The sequence below is a fragment of the Curcuma longa genome, chromosome 14 (genome assembly GCF_044706935.1).
Source record: "Curcuma longa cultivar G26 ecotype Majalengka, Jawa Barat chromosome 14, ITB_CL_G26_1.1, whole genome shotgun sequence".
In the NCBI taxonomy this organism is placed as follows: Eukaryota; Viridiplantae; Streptophyta; class Magnoliopsida; order Zingiberales; family Zingiberaceae; genus Curcuma; species Curcuma longa.
In genome coordinates this window covers 1,085,283-1,104,193 of record NC_133874.1, presented here as the reverse complement: position 1 = coordinate 1,104,193, position 18,911 = coordinate 1,085,283, and the positions used below count along the sequence as shown (strand labels likewise).

At 36.9% G+C, this 18,911-nt stretch overlaps 3 protein-coding genes across 3 annotated transcripts; all 3 read right to left on the bottom strand.

Moving 5' to 3' along the window:
- Nucleotides 1-99: 99 nt before the first annotated feature.
- LOC141845241 (cytochrome b-c1 complex subunit 7-like) lies at nucleotides 100-7,928 on the bottom strand. The gene is made up of 4 exons (XM_074733304.1): nucleotides 7,752-7,928; nucleotides 7,489-7,646; nucleotides 6,196-6,243; nucleotides 100-414 (listed from the first exon to the last, which is right to left on the bottom strand). The coding sequence occupies exons 1-4, from the start codon at nucleotides 7,846-7,848 to the stop codon at nucleotides 346-348; spliced, it is 372 nt and encodes a 123-aa protein (XP_074589405.1). The 5' UTR covers nucleotides 7,849-7,928; the 3' UTR covers nucleotides 100-345.
- Nucleotides 7,929-11,169: 3,241 nt separating this feature from the next.
- LOC141844689 (uncharacterized) lies at nucleotides 11,170-12,346 on the bottom strand. The gene is made up of 3 exons (XM_074732688.1): nucleotides 12,185-12,346; nucleotides 11,544-12,100; nucleotides 11,170-11,480 (listed from the first exon to the last, which is right to left on the bottom strand). The coding sequence occupies exons 1-3, from the start codon at nucleotides 12,250-12,252 to the stop codon at nucleotides 11,356-11,358; spliced, it is 750 nt and encodes a 249-aa protein (XP_074588789.1). The 5' UTR covers nucleotides 12,253-12,346; the 3' UTR covers nucleotides 11,170-11,355.
- A 3,992-nt stretch (nucleotides 12,347-16,338) lies between these two features.
- LOC141845667 (uncharacterized) lies at nucleotides 16,339-17,204 on the bottom strand. The gene is made up of 2 exons (XM_074733719.1): nucleotides 17,047-17,204; nucleotides 16,339-16,970 (listed from the first exon to the last, which is right to left on the bottom strand). Exons 1-2 carry the CDS (start codon nucleotides 17,201-17,203, stop codon nucleotides 16,339-16,341), a joined length of 789 nt encoding a protein of 262 aa, XP_074589820.1. The 5' UTR covers nucleotide 17,204.
- Between the last annotated feature and the right edge of the window lie 1,707 nt (nucleotides 17,205-18,911).

Here is an 18,911-nt window from a genome sequence, read left to right as displayed (position 1 = left end):
TTATCATTTAATCACCTGCAAGCTTTGAATGGATGGTTAATCAAAACCAATAAATTTTTTATAAAGGATGTGTGAGATCTTCAAGATAAAATCTACAGGTTAAAGAAAGAAAGAAATATTTCTTTGGCACACTAATAACTAAAGAGTCTTTGACTTGACATTCATATCATCAGTCGGGTAGAACATTTCAAGGGTTCAGTTATGACCGTTGATTCATAGCATGATTTAAAAATGGGCGAAAAGTAAAAATAATCAAGTAGCAAACTTGATAGAAAAAGAGTCCATGCAATTTTATTTCATTGCAGTTGAGTGCGCAGTAGCTGCGGAAAGAGAAGGGTGCTTGCTTCATGTAATTGTGCGCTGATAGAGGGGAAGCGCTCCCAGCGCCTCGCGCTCTGCACTCTCCTTTTTAACCTGCCAAAAATTAGCGCCATGATTCAGATTAGCATCGCATCGCCGCATAACATCGCCAAACCCAACGATGCAGAACGATAATAAATAAGGAAAAGGGGCAGAAAATAACTACCATTACCGCAAAACAGTTCACTAAAATCTTGGAGAATTTTGTAAATTCTCTTGTGAGATCAGGATACATATTTTACAATATATATAATTAGTGATACCGCTCATTCTTATGAATCTGCCTAATCCAACAGGAAAATTTAACCACAAATATTGAAGCAGAAAAAAAAATACATGAGTTTTTTTCCAAGTCTAGAGACAAAAAAGGGATAAAAAATTTCTTCTCTAAATATTTGTTGATGAAATTCTTCTGTCCAAAGATAAGGGGGAAAACGAACTTGTAGTATAAACTAACAGCTTTATGGCTACAAGAATTAAGTGATACATAGGTTTTTATAGAAATTGTAAGCAGAAAATGCATTTTACCTTTTCAACTAAATTAGTTGAGTATTTTTTATATATATCTAAGTTAATCTGACACTCTAAGAATTAAATGAAAAGAAAAATGTGAGTAATATAGCTTTAAATTGTTTAGATTTGAATTTTATATCAAAATACTAGGATCTGAAACGCTGGGATCACTCATTGCCTAATGATATGAGTGTTGGATTGTTAAAAATAGCATCTGCAAAAGTACTAGAAAAATATATAAAAAAATTTCACTACTATTTTTTGCAATTAGGCATTAGTATCAATATAACAAACATTTTTAACAGTTCTGATTATAACAGTTTTTTGCTCTTAGAAATAACATGATTGCAAGTACTTTTCCAGGGAGAAATAAAAAGATCCAAACGAAGAACTAGGAGTGCTACTTGGTAAGCAACAGCATCCTATGATTGTCTACTACAAATCATGAATGGTGTAGGATTTAGTGCTAGACTCCTACAAAAATCAATGGAATAGATAAAGCTGTAGGACTAGAAGTACCTCGGCCATAGAAGTAATAAGTAGATAAGGAGTCTAACACATGAAAGTGGACCCAGAGAAGACATTTACAAAGATAAATGTATTTCCTCTCTTTTCAATAGACATAAGAGAGGAAACCACTCTAGTTTATTATCTCAAACTATTAGGCAACCAAATGATACCCCTGATGTTGGGGAATCAATCCTCTAATAACCCAAAGAAAACCACTCTCCTCTCTTTTCTTTCCCCCTCTTTCCCCCCTTGAGTGTGTGTGATCCTTGCCTTCCTCTATCTTCTTCTCAGCACCGCAGAGTGGGTATTGTTTCTAAAGGGTTTAAGGCAGATAGCAGTGTCACAGCAGAAATTCTCAGACGCCAAGTTGATTTTCTAATTGCAAGCTTCGTTTGAGGTAGGAAGCTTATCTCTATTGTGGTTTTTTCTTATTAAGTTAAAGGTTCGGCTGAGGTGTCTTGGAGAGTGAATTGCTTTAAGCTTTGCTAAATTGCTAAACAACTAAATTGATTAGAGATTATTATCGTTTCAAACTTTTAAAGGGAATTAAAGAAGAGACTTCGTTGCTATATGATTGTGTAATGGTGTGTAGTTAAAACAAATTATTTTAGGGGTTAAATAAAGACTTTTACACACTTCCTAAATATGACAACAGTGTCTTGGGACTATTTCCCTTGATCTCAGGCATCCAAAAAGGTCTTCATATGCTTTAAAACAAATCAATGTAAAGGCTCCCTTTCAATCAATAGGGTTCATGATTTATGGTAATTGGCTAAGAAACGCATATGGCTAAATTATTCAAATGTAAAAGTGAAGTTTCAAGGTATTTACCCCAAATAGCTAGTATCTAAAAATGGGCAATAGAATATAAGGTTTGGTTCCTTGATATTTATAGCTATTTAATGTCTATTAAGACATTTTGGTCTCTTATAACCAATCAACATCAACTTCCTAAATTATTGAAGTTGACCCTTAAATGGTGATCTAAAGCATATATCACCCTATTAACATAGAATATGTTAGGGGAGCTTGAGTTTTGAGGATTATAATATTCTAGTTGACCTCGACTGAGAACCCTACGTAGTGGAGGAAGAACCTTTATCCTTAAATACTCTTACCTGCTTGTGTAATTTTTATAATTTTTTATTCTTATGTATATACTTTGTTCATATGCATATTGCTTGTTTGAGTTACATTAACACATGCTTAGATTTTTAAAATCAACATTATGTTCATGTTACAGTGTTTAGTACTAGTTCATATGTTCATATGCATATTGCTTGTTTGAGTTGCACTAACACATGCTTAACTTTTTAAAATCAACATTATGCTCATGCTCATGTTACAACTTTTCCAACTACTATCGTTATTACATATATACACCTCTCATGCTAACCAGAATTAAAAATCATGAAATGCTAATTGGAATATCAACTTCTCACCATTATCACTATACATGTACTCACATACTATATTTTACACTTGGTCTGGCATCGATGCTTGGAATATCAACTTCTCACCATTATCACTATACATATACTCACATACTATATTTTACACTTGGTCTGACATCGATGCTAGTGCAAGCTTAATGTTGATTGGCATACCCATGGTGAACATATATAGAGCACCTCTTTTTTTTTTGGAGAAGAGAAAACCTAAAGGTCTAACTCTCAACTTCTATAAAAAACATACAGATCACTCAACCCCTTACAAATCCATATCTCAAATGCTTAATTTGTTAGTTATACTAAAAATATCACATGTGTTGCCATTGTTTAAATTTTAGTTATTATACATGACTGTTTGATGCATCCCTATAGACTATTTCCTTGAGTAACACTTATTGTCTTGACAATAGGTATGTTTCTATTTCTCCCTACTATTCTTCTATTTCCTCTTCCCCTCTTCTTATACCTCTTCTACATGTTCATTGGTTTCAATTCAACACAGTTAGTTAACACGGTTAAATTGTGCCAACCTGTACCATGTGTAGAAACAAGTTAGTGCTGGAACCATTCCAATGAGGAACTAAAAATCAGATCTAGTGTCGATATTTTAAACCAAGATTGAAGTCCTATATTGCTATCCCCATTAGTGATTTTCGCTCAAATAAAGATACTTTTGACATACACTTTTATACCTAAAACTTTGGTGGCTTATTGATGTTATGATACAATTGACAGCAAGAAAAGAGTTTCCTACATAGTGTAAATGACTACAAATATATAAAGGAAAATAAGTTATTTACATAATTCCCCAGGGTAAAAAAAATCAGGCATACATATCCAAGCCAAATTGAATAAAATTATGTTGATCAGATGGGTCTAACAATTAAGATTGATCTGAACTGAAGTTGAAGATGACCTAATTTTCAAAAAAAGAAAATGATAATTCCATCTAAGAGTATGAAACCAATTTCAACATTTAACTTTCCTTGTTTATTGCATAATATAACAACCAATTCTTTATCTTACTAAGTGGGGTTGACTATATAAATCCTCATAAGTCATTGGGCTTGATCTCCTACTATATCCTCATTTATATTTAAATAAATTTTATTCTATTTTATTGTTTCTTACCAAGTCTTTTTTAGTTTCCTCTTTCCCGATTAATATGTGTATTTGTTATGGTCCTAACTAGAATATTTATTGATTGCCTAAGTATATTCATACTATCTTTAAACACATCTATTGGAAATTTTCCTCAATAATGTGTAATCCAATTTTTCTCTAATGTTCTCATTTCTTATCTGTCTACCCTTGTATATCCACACATCCACTTTAATATTCTCATCTCTACGACTCTCATCTTTTGCTCGTGTGATTGCTTCATAGTCCAACATTCAACTTCATATAACATAGCGAGTTGAACCACTATTTTCTAAACATTCCTTTAAGCTTTAAAGGTACCTTACGATCACAAAAAACTCCTGATGCCCTCCTCCATTTCAACCATTCTGCTTATATCCTATATAAAATATCTCTATCAATCCCTCCAATCTTTTACAAAAAGATCCTAAATACTTAAAACTTTTAATGATAAATAATTCATCATCTCCTATCTTAACAATTGTCTTACTACATCTACTATTACTATAATATCAACAACCAAATCTCATCCCACAAAGTGGGGTCAATTATATGGATCTTCCTACACCATTGAATTATATCATCTACTAAATTATCATCAATATTTAATAAATTTTATGATATTTTATCGTTGATAACCAAGTCTTCTTTGGTCTTTCTCTTCCTCATTTAATGTGTATATTTATTATAATTTCACATTACCTACTGAAGCATTTTTTGATTATCTAAGTACATATTAGTACTATCTTAAACATGTCTTTCGAAGTTTTCGCTCAATATGCGCAACTCTGACTTTCTTATATTTTCATTTCTTATTTTGGTCATCCTCGTATGTCAGCATATTCACCTTAATATCCACATCTCTGCGACTCTCATTTTCTACTCATGTGCTTGAATCATAACCCAACATTTAGATACACAAATGGTTAAACAATTAGCCTGATTTCAAGTAGCCCCCAAATGCTATTTCTATTTTTGGCTTACAATCAAAACACTAAATTCAAACTCATTTCAATCGAAATATTCCATTAAATTAAATTCATAATGTCACTATGAAATAGAGTCAAGTATTGAGTAATATAATAGATAAAAAATCAGTTCAGCATCATCCATGTGATAATGGATGAAGTAAAATAGGAGTTTTTTTCTAGGTAATGGAATACACATCCATCTAATAGATAAGCATTATACCAACACCCCTAGCATATAATGAAAAATCAATATCCCTCCAAATAGTAATAGTACATAAGTCATGTAATAAAATAAAATTACTTCAGTATAAAATGCAAAATCAAGATTGGGTTGTGTAACCATAGACATCGCCAAATAAACTATAGTTGACATTTGATTCTATGGAGGAATATGAGGGTACAAGAGGCCTTAAAATCTATGTTCATAGTCTGCGAGGTGAATATAACAATGCAAGGAATAAATGTTCAATGTCATCACCTAAAGATGAAGCATCGGGAATCCAATTAAAAGATGAGCTAAATATATCTAATTTTTAAAATTCATATAGAAATTCAAACTAAAGTAGTCTGATATATGCATAGCATCAACAAGAAGGAGCAAGGCTCCTTTAACATTGAATTATTCTGATGAACCACTATGTTACTTCAGGTATGAAAATCAAACATAGGTGTGGAACCATGTTGTCCAACATGGTTGTTTCAAAAAATTTCAAGGGATCAATAGGAGTATTAAGTGTCCATTTGGGTGTTGATCATGTTGTCCAACATGGCTTTTTCCAAAAATATCAACTTGTGATCACTAGGAATATTTGGGTGTCCACTCGGAATGTCAGCTGACATGAGTAGAGGGGGAGGGGAATATAAAGAGTCAAGTATAGGAGATCAGCCTTAAAGATGTAGCAATAAAAGCTACATTTTTACAAGACTTATCACAGAATGTTACAATCAACATTAATGAATTTATCTTCACAATGTCTGCAGAAGTATGGATTGTTACTATTAAATTGAGACAAAGCATTTAAAACAATGTGTAACTGAATGAATAGACAAAATATATTAACTTTAGAAAAAAGATAAAATTTCCCAGATTATTTTACCAAAGATGATATTGATTATTCAGGTTTCCCAATCAATTTAGAGAAGATCATAATACAGTAATGGAATTCTCTCATGATTGACAGAGATACAAAACTATTATTTACAGAATTTAGAACAAAGTGCATCCAATGTATGTTAAAAGAAATACTTACAAGAGCAAGCATATCTCTGAGATAGCTTCTAAACGGTGTCTGCAATGCCTGTAAGGTGAAAATGTTAAAGTTGTGTTAAACTATAGGGGGAAAGATACATGACTCCATGACAAAGGACATTTACCACTTCTATAGGATATGGGTGAAAGTGCACATTTCAGTTAGTTTATAGCCAGGAGGAAAGTTAAATAAATAAAAACTTCACTTACTCAAAGCAATTACTGCAAAAATAAAATTATGGTGATAAATATTATACTGTATAAGCATACCAGAACAAAAGAATATCCGCTCACATGACATGAGAATACAAACATCTATCCAAAATATCTTAGAATCATTCATATTAAGTCATAACTGATAATTATTACATTGAGCTTCTGCTACTGCTATTACAAAAGATTGTTAATCCTGTGTACAACTCCACAAACTAGTAAGGAGAGTTGAAACATCGAAGTGCTATAGACTGTGATGGATTGAAAATGGAAACAAATAAAATGTTTTGTTAGCACACAAAAATAATAACAATAGTAAAATCACATATTTGCAAGAAACTCTAAAGAAAGTAAGAGGATGGCCTTTCATGGTAAATGTGGATGACCAAGACAAGAAATCAGCCAAATGATTGCAAAACAAGGGTTCGTTATGAACAACATCATATAACTTCAACATTTTAACAAATTTACCCACCTTTTACAATTAGATCTTATACTGTTGGACATCATTATTGATTCTCTATTACAATTTTTTCTTTGTTAACTTTTCATCCATAGTTAAATAGGGAATGGCATCCCAAATAATACAAATAAAACACAAATCTATTCCATGCAAAAGCAACATAGAGAAAAACATGCAAGATTTATGGGTTAATTATTATAATTTTAGGATATAATTTATTCTTTAGATTATGATGATATGATAAATGATTTAGATTTAGTTTATGATATTTAGATGCTAAATCATCCTATTAGGTAGCGGAAAGGCCAGGCTAGATATGTCAAAACCTGAGAACTAGATAACATTTTTAGTAACCAACCAAAATTGTGATTCTACTAAGCGAAGCAACACAAGCATGTACAGTTTGCTAGAGATTAATCTGTTGGGCATTTAACTAAACCAAATATCAAATTGCAGCAAAGTAAAAAGAAAAAAAGAAAGAAAAAGAATCGTCTATTGCCAGACTCCGCCCTCCAAAATAGAGAGGTCTTCCAACCAATCAGTGAGGCAATAATTCCTTAAACTCAAGAATCATTTCCGAACCACAAAAACAAAACAAGAGAGAAAGCAAGCCAAAACCTGTAAATCCTCGGGAAGGTACTCGTGTTTCATGGACAGATCCAAGGCGCGCTTAAGGCGTTGGTTTCTGGCGTCCACCACTTCGCGCGGCAGCCTGTTGAGAGCCTCCTTAATGTCCAGATCGTACAGGGGATCATACAGATCCTCATATCTCAGCCCTAAAACAGAAGGTTTTTTTTTTGTTGTTTTCAGAATAGATTATAAGAAAAATCGAGTAATCCAAGAGCAGGAGCCGCATGGGGAGGATGGAATGACAAGATCACCATATCTCTTGAGGCGTTTGGAGAGGGCTTTGTAGTGCTGGGCCGCGAACCAGTTACGGCGGGGGTCAGTAAGCCACTTCACAAACGCAGACGCCATCCTCGAATCGGCCGGCGACGGAGCAATCAAACAATCAATCACCTGGATCGATCGCCGCCTCACGCCTACAAGCTTCCACCCACGCCTCTAGACATGATCAGCTACGGCGGAACCCAACATAAAAAGTCAGGAACGCGAATTGGGCCGCCCTCCAAGAGTTGGGCCGGCCTGACCCTAACCAATTCATTTATTGGATTTGAAGGATAATTAGTTTTGTTTTATGTTTAGTTAATATTAATCCTCCACTACATTTTAAAAGTCTAAATATATCCCTCAATATTTAATCACTGTTATCTTAATCATGGTTACCCATTAAATGTTTAAAAAAACACTTATTTTAAGAATATCTCCTATTTCGATCAATAAATCATAGATGATCAAACCATCGATTTACAAACTATTTATTATATTTGAGAGGTATCCTAAGATAATCGTCTTATAGTTGTACTATTTACTAGATAAATAAAAATTCACTGTTTGAGTGCACATTATCTATGTGTTTGATTGGATGTTAAACTTATTTACTAAATGCCCACAATATGATTCATAACATGAGAAAATTTATAATTAGATCACAATTAGTGAGCATCTCTACAAGTGCAATTATGAATGTATTGAATTATCCTTAGTTGAGAAATTGATAAGCATGAACATCATCGATTCTGTTGAGACTAACATGTTTTAAACTTCTTGGTTTGTCAAACAGTTGATCTCAATAGCTGGATGTAAGGAATCCTATACGACAAATAACAAAATTCGCAACGAAAATAGGATCCCAACGAGCGATCCATGTGAAAGAAAACTCGTACGAAGTTTAGTTTATCTATCTAATAGATCTATACCTTTGAAGTGTGCCCTTCGCTTATCCCGCTCGTCCTCGATTCGTCAGATTTCTTACACGTTCAAGCGTCTGTGCCTCTATGCGTATCTACACAAACACGATCTCAAGTTTCGAAGGAGAATCGCCTTTGTGGTGTTAGTTACACAAGGAGATTCAACCAAAATAAGGAAAAGGAAGAAAAGGGGTGTTCTTACAAGAGGGAGAAGAGAGCTCAAAATGCTTGTTCACATTTGAAAAATGCAAGAAAAATATTTTATATTCATCTCATGAATATGAAGGTTTTTGTCTCTTTAACTTTCCCACATTAAAGTCAATTAAAACTCAAATAGAGCACATGTTTTTCATGTTGGCTCTTCATTTTCTCTTCATCCAATGAAAAGAAAAATCCTTGGTGTTCCTCTATTATTAATTCATTAAACATTTTAATGAATCAATATCTCATTCAAATTTGGTTGAGTATAATCTAAATGAGTCTAACTCAAATTAGATGCAATCTCATAATCTAATTGGATTCACTTGAGTTTAACTCAATTAATCCAATTCAGATCATATTTTAGTCAAATTAAAATCAATCAATCTTCGAAGCATCATGTCCTTTGTGTGTGACCCAATAGGTTCTCTTAACGTTGGTAATATGTTTAAACCGCTTTAGACATATAAGCAATGAGCGACATCTAGCAATGCATCATTGCTACCCCAAGTGATGAAAAAGTTGAGATCCTACCTAACTTTTTCGTGACTATTAGAATGTATGATGATGTTCTTTTATCCTTGATATCTATTGATCAATGAGGCATAGATCGTATCATTCTCAATATCAATCTTTGTGTTTCTTGATTTTTGAGTAGACTCAGTCAACCAAGTGAGTTCAATATCTCATATTGATTTGAGTATAACCATGCATTTAGTAGTCCTACTTGATCAAGAGGCCCACATATATTACTCTCGTCATATGGGAGAGATAAATCCCATTTATATCACTCACATCCCTCCGCATAATTCATTGCATACCCAGTGATCGCCTTTATAGTCTACCCTATTACGAGTGACGTTTGACAATACCAAAGTACACAACTCCTTAAGTAGGGAACCATAGTGACTTCAGGTCTAAGGACTATTCATATCTCGTGTTGCTTCCATCTTTAGATCGCAATTATCCCAAGCACCGACCATCCTTCTCCAGATCGGTTGCTTCCCTATTGGCGTTGCCTTTTGGGTTTTTCTGACCATGTGAAGGAGAAATGGGAAATCGTCGCCTTTGTTCTTCTCCTCGCTGCATTTGTCATCGTCGACGGTCAGAGGAGAGGAATCGCACGCCGCTCCTTTCTGTTCTCCTTCCCAATCAGCTTCTCCAAAGGTCCAACTGACGTTGGATGTTGACAACCTATCTTTCCTTGTGGATAGCAACTGAAGGAGAAGAAAACCCTGATCAAAGCTCTTGTGAAGAGCCATCCTGCTGCCAAAGATGCTGCCGGAGCGCTGATGAGGGTGTGTTTTGTTGTTAAATTATTTATTTTCTTTCTTTATTTCTTTGTCACTCACACCTTTCAAAGTTAAAATTTATAATTAATCAACCCCCTAATTATCGCTCAAGTAACATAGTAGAGGTCCGGGTCGTCTCTCATGGAATCAATCATAGAAAGTTATCGTAGATACATGGTGTGAGATTTTTATTTGTTGATTGTATTCACTCCTAAGTATCCACAAAAATTTATTTATTAATAATTAAATCCTATAATTAACAAATAAATAGTAATTATATATAATTTACAAATGACAACTTATTATACATCCTAATAACAAATTGATTCAAACAACACATTTACAATATCAACCCTAATTCATATAATTACATTAAAGTACACTAACTTTTATAAATTGCAATTTAACTAATCATTTACAGCTAAATCTAAATTAACCAAACATCTAATTCTCTTAATTCAAATCCACACTAGATTGATATAATTCCATTTTATTACTGTTAATTCCAAAATAAAAACACAAATATGTCTTATTATCAAACAACTCAAATATGTCTTATTATTAAACAACTGTATAAACACAACATCATATGACTTCCAAATCATTAATACGAACCGGTTCAGAAATCACCAACATTTAAACAAGAACATCATTAACTCACATTGTTCAATTACAAACACGCTAAACGACCAAACATGCTTGGTTACATTCAAATTCAACCCAATGGCATCTTTAACATGTTCATACAACTATCAATTCCAAACATCACTATAAGTTCAACATCACACTATGTTTCATTACACTCATTGCAACCATATAACCTAAATACCTTAATCCAATTCTAAGCCTATACATTCATCAAAAATATGGCATTTCCAAAAGCTCAACAAACAACATGGAATTACAAATAAGAACAAGTTATAATTCAATCAACACAGCTGAACAGGCTAAAATGGCCAATTAAACCATTCATATGATCCAAATTCTATCATTCAACACATTCAAGTATCAATTCAAGTTCCAAATCACAATCCTTCAACAAAATATGAATCACACAATAGGAACAAAACAATCAACAAATGGGGGTTTTTTGATGCTGTAATCGGAACAGAATAGAGCAAGAACAAAGAAAGAACAGAGCTAAGAATTAGGATTTAAAGAAGAAGGGTTTTTTCCTTCCCCAATTAGCACAGAACGAAGCCAAACTGGCTCATGGTTGATTCACACTGATTGGAAGCGGTAGACCTCACCGGAGCTGGACTAATCCGGCGAGGATTGATCGGAGAGCTAACATTTGGAGCTCCACCTCCTGCCTTAATTCCTACCATTCATGAATAGAAGATCAGAACAAGAAAAAAAATGGAATCCTTACCTTGCTTTTGTGGTGGAAGAGGGATGATCGGTGTTTCGAACAAAACCTTCCCCGCATTCGAAACCACATAAGCGAGTTCGATTGCTGCTCGGAGCTCCAGTGGATGCGAAATGATAGAGAGCTCGTCGGAGAACCACTCACGGCTGGCGTCTCTGTGTAGAAGGGTCATCGTGCACCAGTCGGTGGGGAACCACTCACAGCCACCATCCCGTGATCGACGGGGATAAAGAAACCCTCGCCTTTGGACCACGTCAGCGAGAGCTCCTATGGTTGCATCGGCGCTCGTCAACCTGGGATCTAGCTGCCGCTGCTCAGTACCGATCCGGAAGAAGAGTGGAGGAGGCGGTGCACGACGGAGCTCGACGAAGAAGAAGAACAAAGCATAAGAATTAGGTTTTAGAGAAGTAGGGTTTTTCCTTCCCCAATGGGCACAGAATGAAGCCAAGCTTGCTCGTGGTTGATTCACGCTGATTGGGAGAGACCTCGCTGGAGATGGCCAATTGCCAGAGAGATCAGATCGGGGAAAACACGGGTTCAGCTGCTGCTCAACCCTCCCCCTGCTACCAACCACAGACAGAGTTAGGAAACCAAACAAAGCTTTACCTCTTGTTCTCAGTAGAGGATTACGGTCAGAACTCAACCCGACGTCCCGTGCTGAACTCCGGTGGGTGCGGATGGACAGAGAGCTCCGCCAAAACAAACCACTCATGACAGCGCGTCCCTATTGTGCAGAAGCCATCGACCGCCAATCGCTGGAGCTGAACCACTTTCACAGTGATAGATCCGCGATTGACGAGGGTGAACCACCTTTTTCTCTTTCGATTTCTTTATGCCATGCTTCTTCCGCAATATCTTTCAGACTAAGTTCACCAGTTCTATTGTAACCTCATCGTTGCTCTTGAAATCTAATGATGCATCGGATTCTTCTTCTGTCGTCTTTTTTATCCTTCTTTCTTTGGATGGTTCTGCGATAAGAGCTATACCTTTCTCTTCCATTTCAACATTAGTTTGTTCGTGTAATTCAAATTCTGAAAATAGCTCATCTAATTTTATTTTGGAAAGATCCCTAGAGACCTTGTAAGCATCCACCATAGATGCCCCACAAAGTGTTTCTTGGGAACACTTTCAATGCGTACCTTATGACATCTCGATTCTCAACGGGTTGTCTGATCGCGTGCAGTCCATTCAGTATGTTTTGGATCCTCGTGTGTAGTCCACTTGTTGATTCTCCTTCCATCATTTTGATGTTGTATAATTTATTCATGAGGAGATCTCTCTTGCTGACCTTTGTATTAAAGGTGCCCTCGTGTAGCTCGATGAGTTTGTCCCAAAGGTCCTTTGCAATGATGAAGGGTCCAACTCAGTTTAGTTCTTCCTTGGTCAATCCACATTGCAACGTCTGGGTTGCCTTCGCATCTGCTTTAATTTTTTTCCTTGTGGTCGTATTCCATTTATCGTAGGTTTGTGGTAGACTGTCATTATCGGTCAGGATTGTGAATCCCGTCTGTATGACTATCTACATTTTTTACTTATGTCTTTAGATGGTACTCCATTCTACCTTTCTAGTAGATCAAGTCCTCCCTGAAGAATAGACGTGGCTTTGCGGTGCTGAATCCTTCCTGATGGGCCATTTATTTCTAGCACACAATATAAACAACAAAACTATTCTAAGACTTGATCTTGGATTAGCAGTATGGGAGAAAAATAAAATAACATGATAAAAATTTAAAAAATCCAGAAAACATGCTTGACTAGTGGTTGCACTGTGTTCGAGCACCCCTCACTCTGATACCAATTATAAGATCGTTGAGAGCACTAGAGAGGGGATGAATAGCGCTATCAGTAGTATTTTTGTTTTTTGTAAAATTGTTAGTAAGTTTGTTCAGAGTAAAATAAGTTAAATCGCAGCGGAAATTATCAAACACAAAAATACAAGAATATTTTTTACTTAGTTCACAACCACAGACTGTTACTTCAAAGTCCACGATCGTTTAATCGTTTACATTGGACAATTCACTAAGAAACTCCCCTCTTACGAAAAAGAGTTTTATCGATTACAAAAATAGAAAAATATTAGTGTCCTTTGAAATAAGTATAAAATTGAAAAGATTATCAAAGTAGAAGAATCGTAGACTTTCTCGTGTAGCACTTCGGTGTTACAACGATGTTTCTGGGTGTTCCTTCGCGTGCAGACAATCGTCGATTGTCTTTGAGTTGTTGTACTGAGGGGTTTCCTTCGAAGCTCTTTTAAAGGGTTTTCTGGGCGCCTGGAACCCTTTCCAGGCGCCTCTACATTGTATGCCGATTCACCATCGGCGCTACTGACTCGGCATTTTTAAGCATCTGTATCCCTTTCTGGACACCTGTATACTGACGTGGAGGTTCTGGATGAACTTTAACTACCGCAATGCTTATCCGTATCCGGGCGCCTAGAAGCTGATGTGTCCTAACCATTGGGACTCTGCCACCTCACTACTTCGCTGGTTTGGTTCCACTGACATCCGATCGCCTGGACCAAATCCGGGCGCCTAGACTCCGATCACCTGGATTCCAGATAAGGGCGCTCGGAATCAAAGTTCCCGCCCCTCCTTTCCTGCATTACAAGTTAGTATAAAATAAAAAATAACAAGAAGGAGTAAACAGTTTTATAACTGTTTATGGTCTTAACTTCGGATTTCTAGTGAAATCCTGAGTTAGATCGATGCCTACTATTTCTACACTGGGAACGCACGCTTACTCACTCCACTCAGAAGAATTTACCTATTTGCCAACAAGTCCTCCAAACTTGTTAGACTTTCTGCTTAGCCTCGATCCTCGGCCCTCAGGATTTGCTGCTAGACATCTGGTCCACCTGACCTGTTTAAATTTTCCTCCAAATATCTGGTTCACCTGATCTTTCTAGATTTCCGCCATGCATTTGGTCCACCTGACCTGTTTGGATTTTCACCTGGTGCACTTGATCCGCTAAGACTTCTGTCTAGTTCTCCAAATCAGGACTTCAACTGCCTAGCCTCCAAGCAGGACTTTCCATTGCCTAGTTTCCACTATGACTTCCATTGCCTAGTTTCCACTAGGACTTGTCTATGCCTAGCCTCAACTAGGACTTTCCTATACTCCCTGCACACTTAAATCAACACATTAGAACACACCACATACTTAATATGAATCTCTTGTCATCATCAAAACTAAGGTTCGATCATCTGGTGCTTCCTGCACCAACAAAGACTCTGTGCTTTACACCATCTAAATATTGATGTAAAAGAGAAACATTTTCAAATCGCCCTAAATGTTCTTCTAGTTATGTTGTTCCCGCATATTCTTCTATTTTAAGCGATCAAAATCTACTTGGCTTCATCTAAAATAGGTTGAGAAAAAGTAGTAATTTGTGGAATTGTTCTTCTCATAATATATCTTTGATTTCTTAGAGCTTGAGGATGTGGTATAGTAGACTCTTGAGACTATTCCACTCTAGGTGATAATATTCCTAGCATTCCAACAGGAGGTGAGATGGGAACTTATTGTTATTGTAATATCTCATGAATAAGTTCCACTATCATTTGTTCTATGTTTTCTGATATGCTTGTAGGTATTGTTGTCTACTGCCAATGGAAGTAGTTCTTCTGTCACTTATGTGGATATCACCCATCTTTATGTTTTAGCTCGATTTCTCACGGACGACCCTAAAATATTCCGGTTTGAGTATGAAGGTGAGTCAAATCCCTTACAAATCATGAATGATTGACTTTTAAGGATGGCATAGTAATAACTTATGAAATAAGGAGTCGGTTGAAGAAATCAGTTGAAGGAGTTAGCTATGGAATCACTAGCCATAGAGTAGTTGATTACGCCGGAGAAGACTTAGTAATAGGTTAGAAGGGGGTCAAGGCGTATGCGTTGCCCCTCCGATATTCAAGTTAGAGTTGTATTCAAGGAGTTGATTTATCTATTGATTCAGTATGGACTTTGTCATGCTTCAATAAGTAATATCTTGATTTCAATGAGTGAACTTTTAGGAATGCTAGTATTTGTAAACTGAATACTTTTAGATCTAGGGTAATATCTTGAGTTCCTTCTATAATTGATATGAATAAATAGGAAGCAATCCGACTTCTTTCTTCAATGGATCTAAATCAATGGGAGATGATTCAACTTTTTTTCTACAACGAGTCCAAATAAATTAATGAGAGACGATTTGATTTTTTTCTATAACATATCCAAATAAATGGGAGATAATCCAACTTCTTTTTACAACGGATCCAAATAAATAGAAGACAATCTGATTTTTTTCTCTAACAAATCTGAATATATGAGAGACGATCCAACTTCTACTTTAACTAAGCCAAAGATTATTTTACATGGTAGAAATATTGACATAATTAATATATCTAATCTTCGGATCACTCATCTTCCGATCTTCTTCGGAGAAAGAAGAATCATTCTTCAAGCCCGGGCGTAGCCCCAGAGTCACCTCCCTAAACGTCCTGCCTTCCCACGTTAGAGTGCCCTCTAGCGGCTCCATCAAAAGTCACCTTCGGGCTTTTTATCGTTTGGCCTTGTTCCTCAGTCGGCACCTCCTCCAGATTCCCAATAAATCTTTTGATTAGTTATGATTAATAGAATTGGCCATTAGTCTGCTGTCACTTTGGCAGCCGACGCATTAAAAAGAAAGGGCACAAGATTAAGGCTGAGAATTATACTCTAATTAAAACATTATCATAATCTCAATTTAGAACATGCACAATCGATCTCAATCTTCCATTCAACGAGCTGCTAGTGTGCAAAATTTGTCTCCAAATTAAGGTTCTGAAAACAGGGCAGGGGGTGGATTTGGCGCCGGAAAAGGGAAAGGGAAAAACGGCGGCTTTAGAAACGGTAGAAGCCACGATGGGATGGTAAACGGAAGCGACGCAGGGTCCGGCCACTGAAAGTGAGGAAAGGGGAAAGGAAGAGACGGCGGAAGCAAAAATGGCAACGGCGGGAACGGGAACGGCAAGCTGATCGGCCACGGAATCCCCAACGGCGGGAAAATGGGCCAAAATATGAACGACAAGGAGGAGCCTAGACTCGGTCCACTTCCCTCCGCCGGCGCTCTCCTCCCCTGGCTGCACTTGGACCTCACCGGCTTGTAGCTGAGCGCGTTGAGGTTGTAGTAGCAGGCGCCGGTCTCGCGGTCCTTGAAGGCTACGTGTGCGGTGGAGCTCCGGACGAGGCCGGTGGCGTTGCAGCGCGCGGAGGAGCTCCTGACGAGGATGGCTCGGCACATGGACTTCACCTCTCGGCCTTCGCGACACTCAAGACCGTCCACCGGCGGGATGTCGAGCTTGTAGACGCCGAATCGGTCGGTGGTCCGGTAAGCCGTGATCGACATTTCTTCTTGGGAGGTGGAGTTGACGACGGCGAACTTGCATTGCACCACCACTTGTGCTCCTGAATGGAAATAACGGAAAGAATTTATTCTGTTAAAACATCACTCCATCAATTGGAACAATTCATTGATTATTACCTCGCAAGAAGTAGCTGTTCTTGGAGAAGCTGTTGTCGGAGCAGGCATCGCAGTAAACTGAACCGAGCACGGTGATGTTGGAGACGCGATGGGGTTGTGGACGAGCGACAGCTGAGATGGAGAAGAGGAAGAAAACCAGCGAGATTGCTGGATTCATGGCGACGATGTATGGCGTGTGCTCTGATCTGATGCTTTGCTACTGCGACTCGTGACTATAGGGACAAAGTGAAGGGGAGAAGGACAAGGACATGTGAACGATGAGTGAGCGCTTCACGGGAATGACCCTTTCCGTAAATGGACTGCTGAAGGGGCCATCACACCGTCCAATTGGACGCGATTCAGCCTCAGCGCCCAAGCAAAAACGGTTACGATTAACCTTTGTGTAATTGGACGGTGTTGTGTAATCGCTCCCTTACACGGCGTATTTGAATGATGCGAGCTGTATTTATTTATATATTTATTTGTTATTTATGTTTCGTGGGCTTGAACGAAGATTTGGAGGTTTCCTAACGTGTCAGATCAGATGGCGGCAATGGATTCGAAATGTTGTTTGCCAATCCAAGGCATGGACCATCTTCGAGTTGATCCATGGGTCTTTCTACTGTGCTAAGTTGACGAGGGCTCCAAAACGGACTGTGCCAACCACGATCTGAAATACCCTTAATTATTTTTTAAGAACTTATAAATTATAAAATAAAATATAAAAAACTAAAGACTTATTAATTAAAAATGTTAATATATACTACTTCTTAACTTTAATACAATATAAATAATTTAATATAATATGAGCATAATAGTACGTGAATATTATATCTCAATTTTATAAAATAATTAAAATATTTATATTTATTATTTGGAATATAGCTTTTTGGTTTTCTACTTGGTTTGTCTAAATAATTTTCTTCAAATGGATTCGGATTAGCACAGTGTTACTTGTCTTTGAATTACCATATATAAAGCGGAGGTAGATTAGATCGTGTCATGTTTAGATGGGTTCTTCTGTATCACTTCGACCAAACCTTTGTTATTTGAGTTTGATCGTAAAATCCCCCCTTTATATTGTAAGTGTTTTTCTTCCATCTTTAAGTAGAAAAAGTAGAATCTGTCATCCTAGCGGCTCCACACAATTGGTCCCATGACTATCTATAAGAAGGTAAATCGAGAAGCTATAGTTGGTCATGACGGGAGAAAGCATTGACTCGATTTCGTTGAAATTCGACTCTTGTCCACTTCAACAGGTCTGCCTCGTCGTAACCAAACTCAATTATGCTCCGGGAGCTATTTTTCTACATCCTAATATCCCTTGAGGTGATCCAACTCAAGATCAATAATGTATGCTCACATGGCTCTTAGTTCAAGAGTCGATCTCCTTAACTAGGTCGGCATGTCAACGTTTCCTAAATCTAAGTTGATAGCAACTGCTGAGCTCCTCAAGCTCTTCCCTTTGAATGTGTAAGGCTCCGTAGGCTCTACAACTTTCCGAACTCTATGTAGGATCGTTGAGAGCGCTAAAGGGGGTGAATAACACTATCAGTAGCGTTTATGATTTTCGTAAAGTTCGTTCGTATTCGTTCGTAAATTCGATCAATCAGAGTAAAGTAGAAGAAAATATTACAGCGGAAATTATAAAACACAAACACACAAAGACACGAATGTTTTTTACTTGGTTCACAGTCACAGGCTGCTACTCCAATGCTCACGATCGTTTGATCATTTACGTTGGATAATCCACTAAGAAACTCATCTTCTTACAAAAAGGAGTTTTATCGATTACAAAAATAGAAATGGTAAAAATATTACCATCCTTTGAAATAAGTACAGAACCAAAAATGTATTACCGAAGTAGAAGAATCGTAGGCTTTCTC

Coding starts and splice junctions, on each gene's coding strand:
- LOC141845667 (XM_074733719.1), bottom strand. CDS start 17,203: ATGAATCCAGCAATCTCGCTGGTTTTCTTCCTCTTCTCCATCTCAGCT. Junction 16,971..17,046: donor GAACAGCTACTTCTTGCGAG/GTAATAATCAAT, acceptor ATTTCCATTCAG/GAGCACAAGTGGTGGTGCAA.
- LOC141844689 (XM_074732688.1), bottom strand. CDS start 12,252: ATGAGTGGTTTGTTTTGGCGGAGCTCTCTGTCCATCCGCACCCACCGG. Junction 12,101..12,184: donor AGTTCAGCACGGGACGTCGG/GTTGAGTTCTGA, acceptor GGTTGGTAGCAG/GGGGAGGGTTGAGCAGCAGC. Junction 11,481..11,543: donor TCTTCCACCACAAAAGCAAG/GTAAGGATTCCA, acceptor GAATTAAGGCAG/GAGGTGGAGCTCCAAATGTT.
- LOC141845241 (XM_074733304.1), bottom strand. CDS start 7,848: ATGGCGTCTGCGTTTGTGAAGTGGCTTACTGACCCCCGCCGTAACTGG. Junction 7,647..7,751: donor CAAACGCCTCAAGAGATATG/GTGATCTTGTCA, acceptor CTTCTGTTTTAG/GGCTGAGATATGAGGATCTG. Junction 415..6,195: donor TCAGAGATATGCTTGCTCTT/GTAAGTATTTCT, acceptor AATTTTTGGCAG/GTTAAAAAGGAGAGTGCAGA.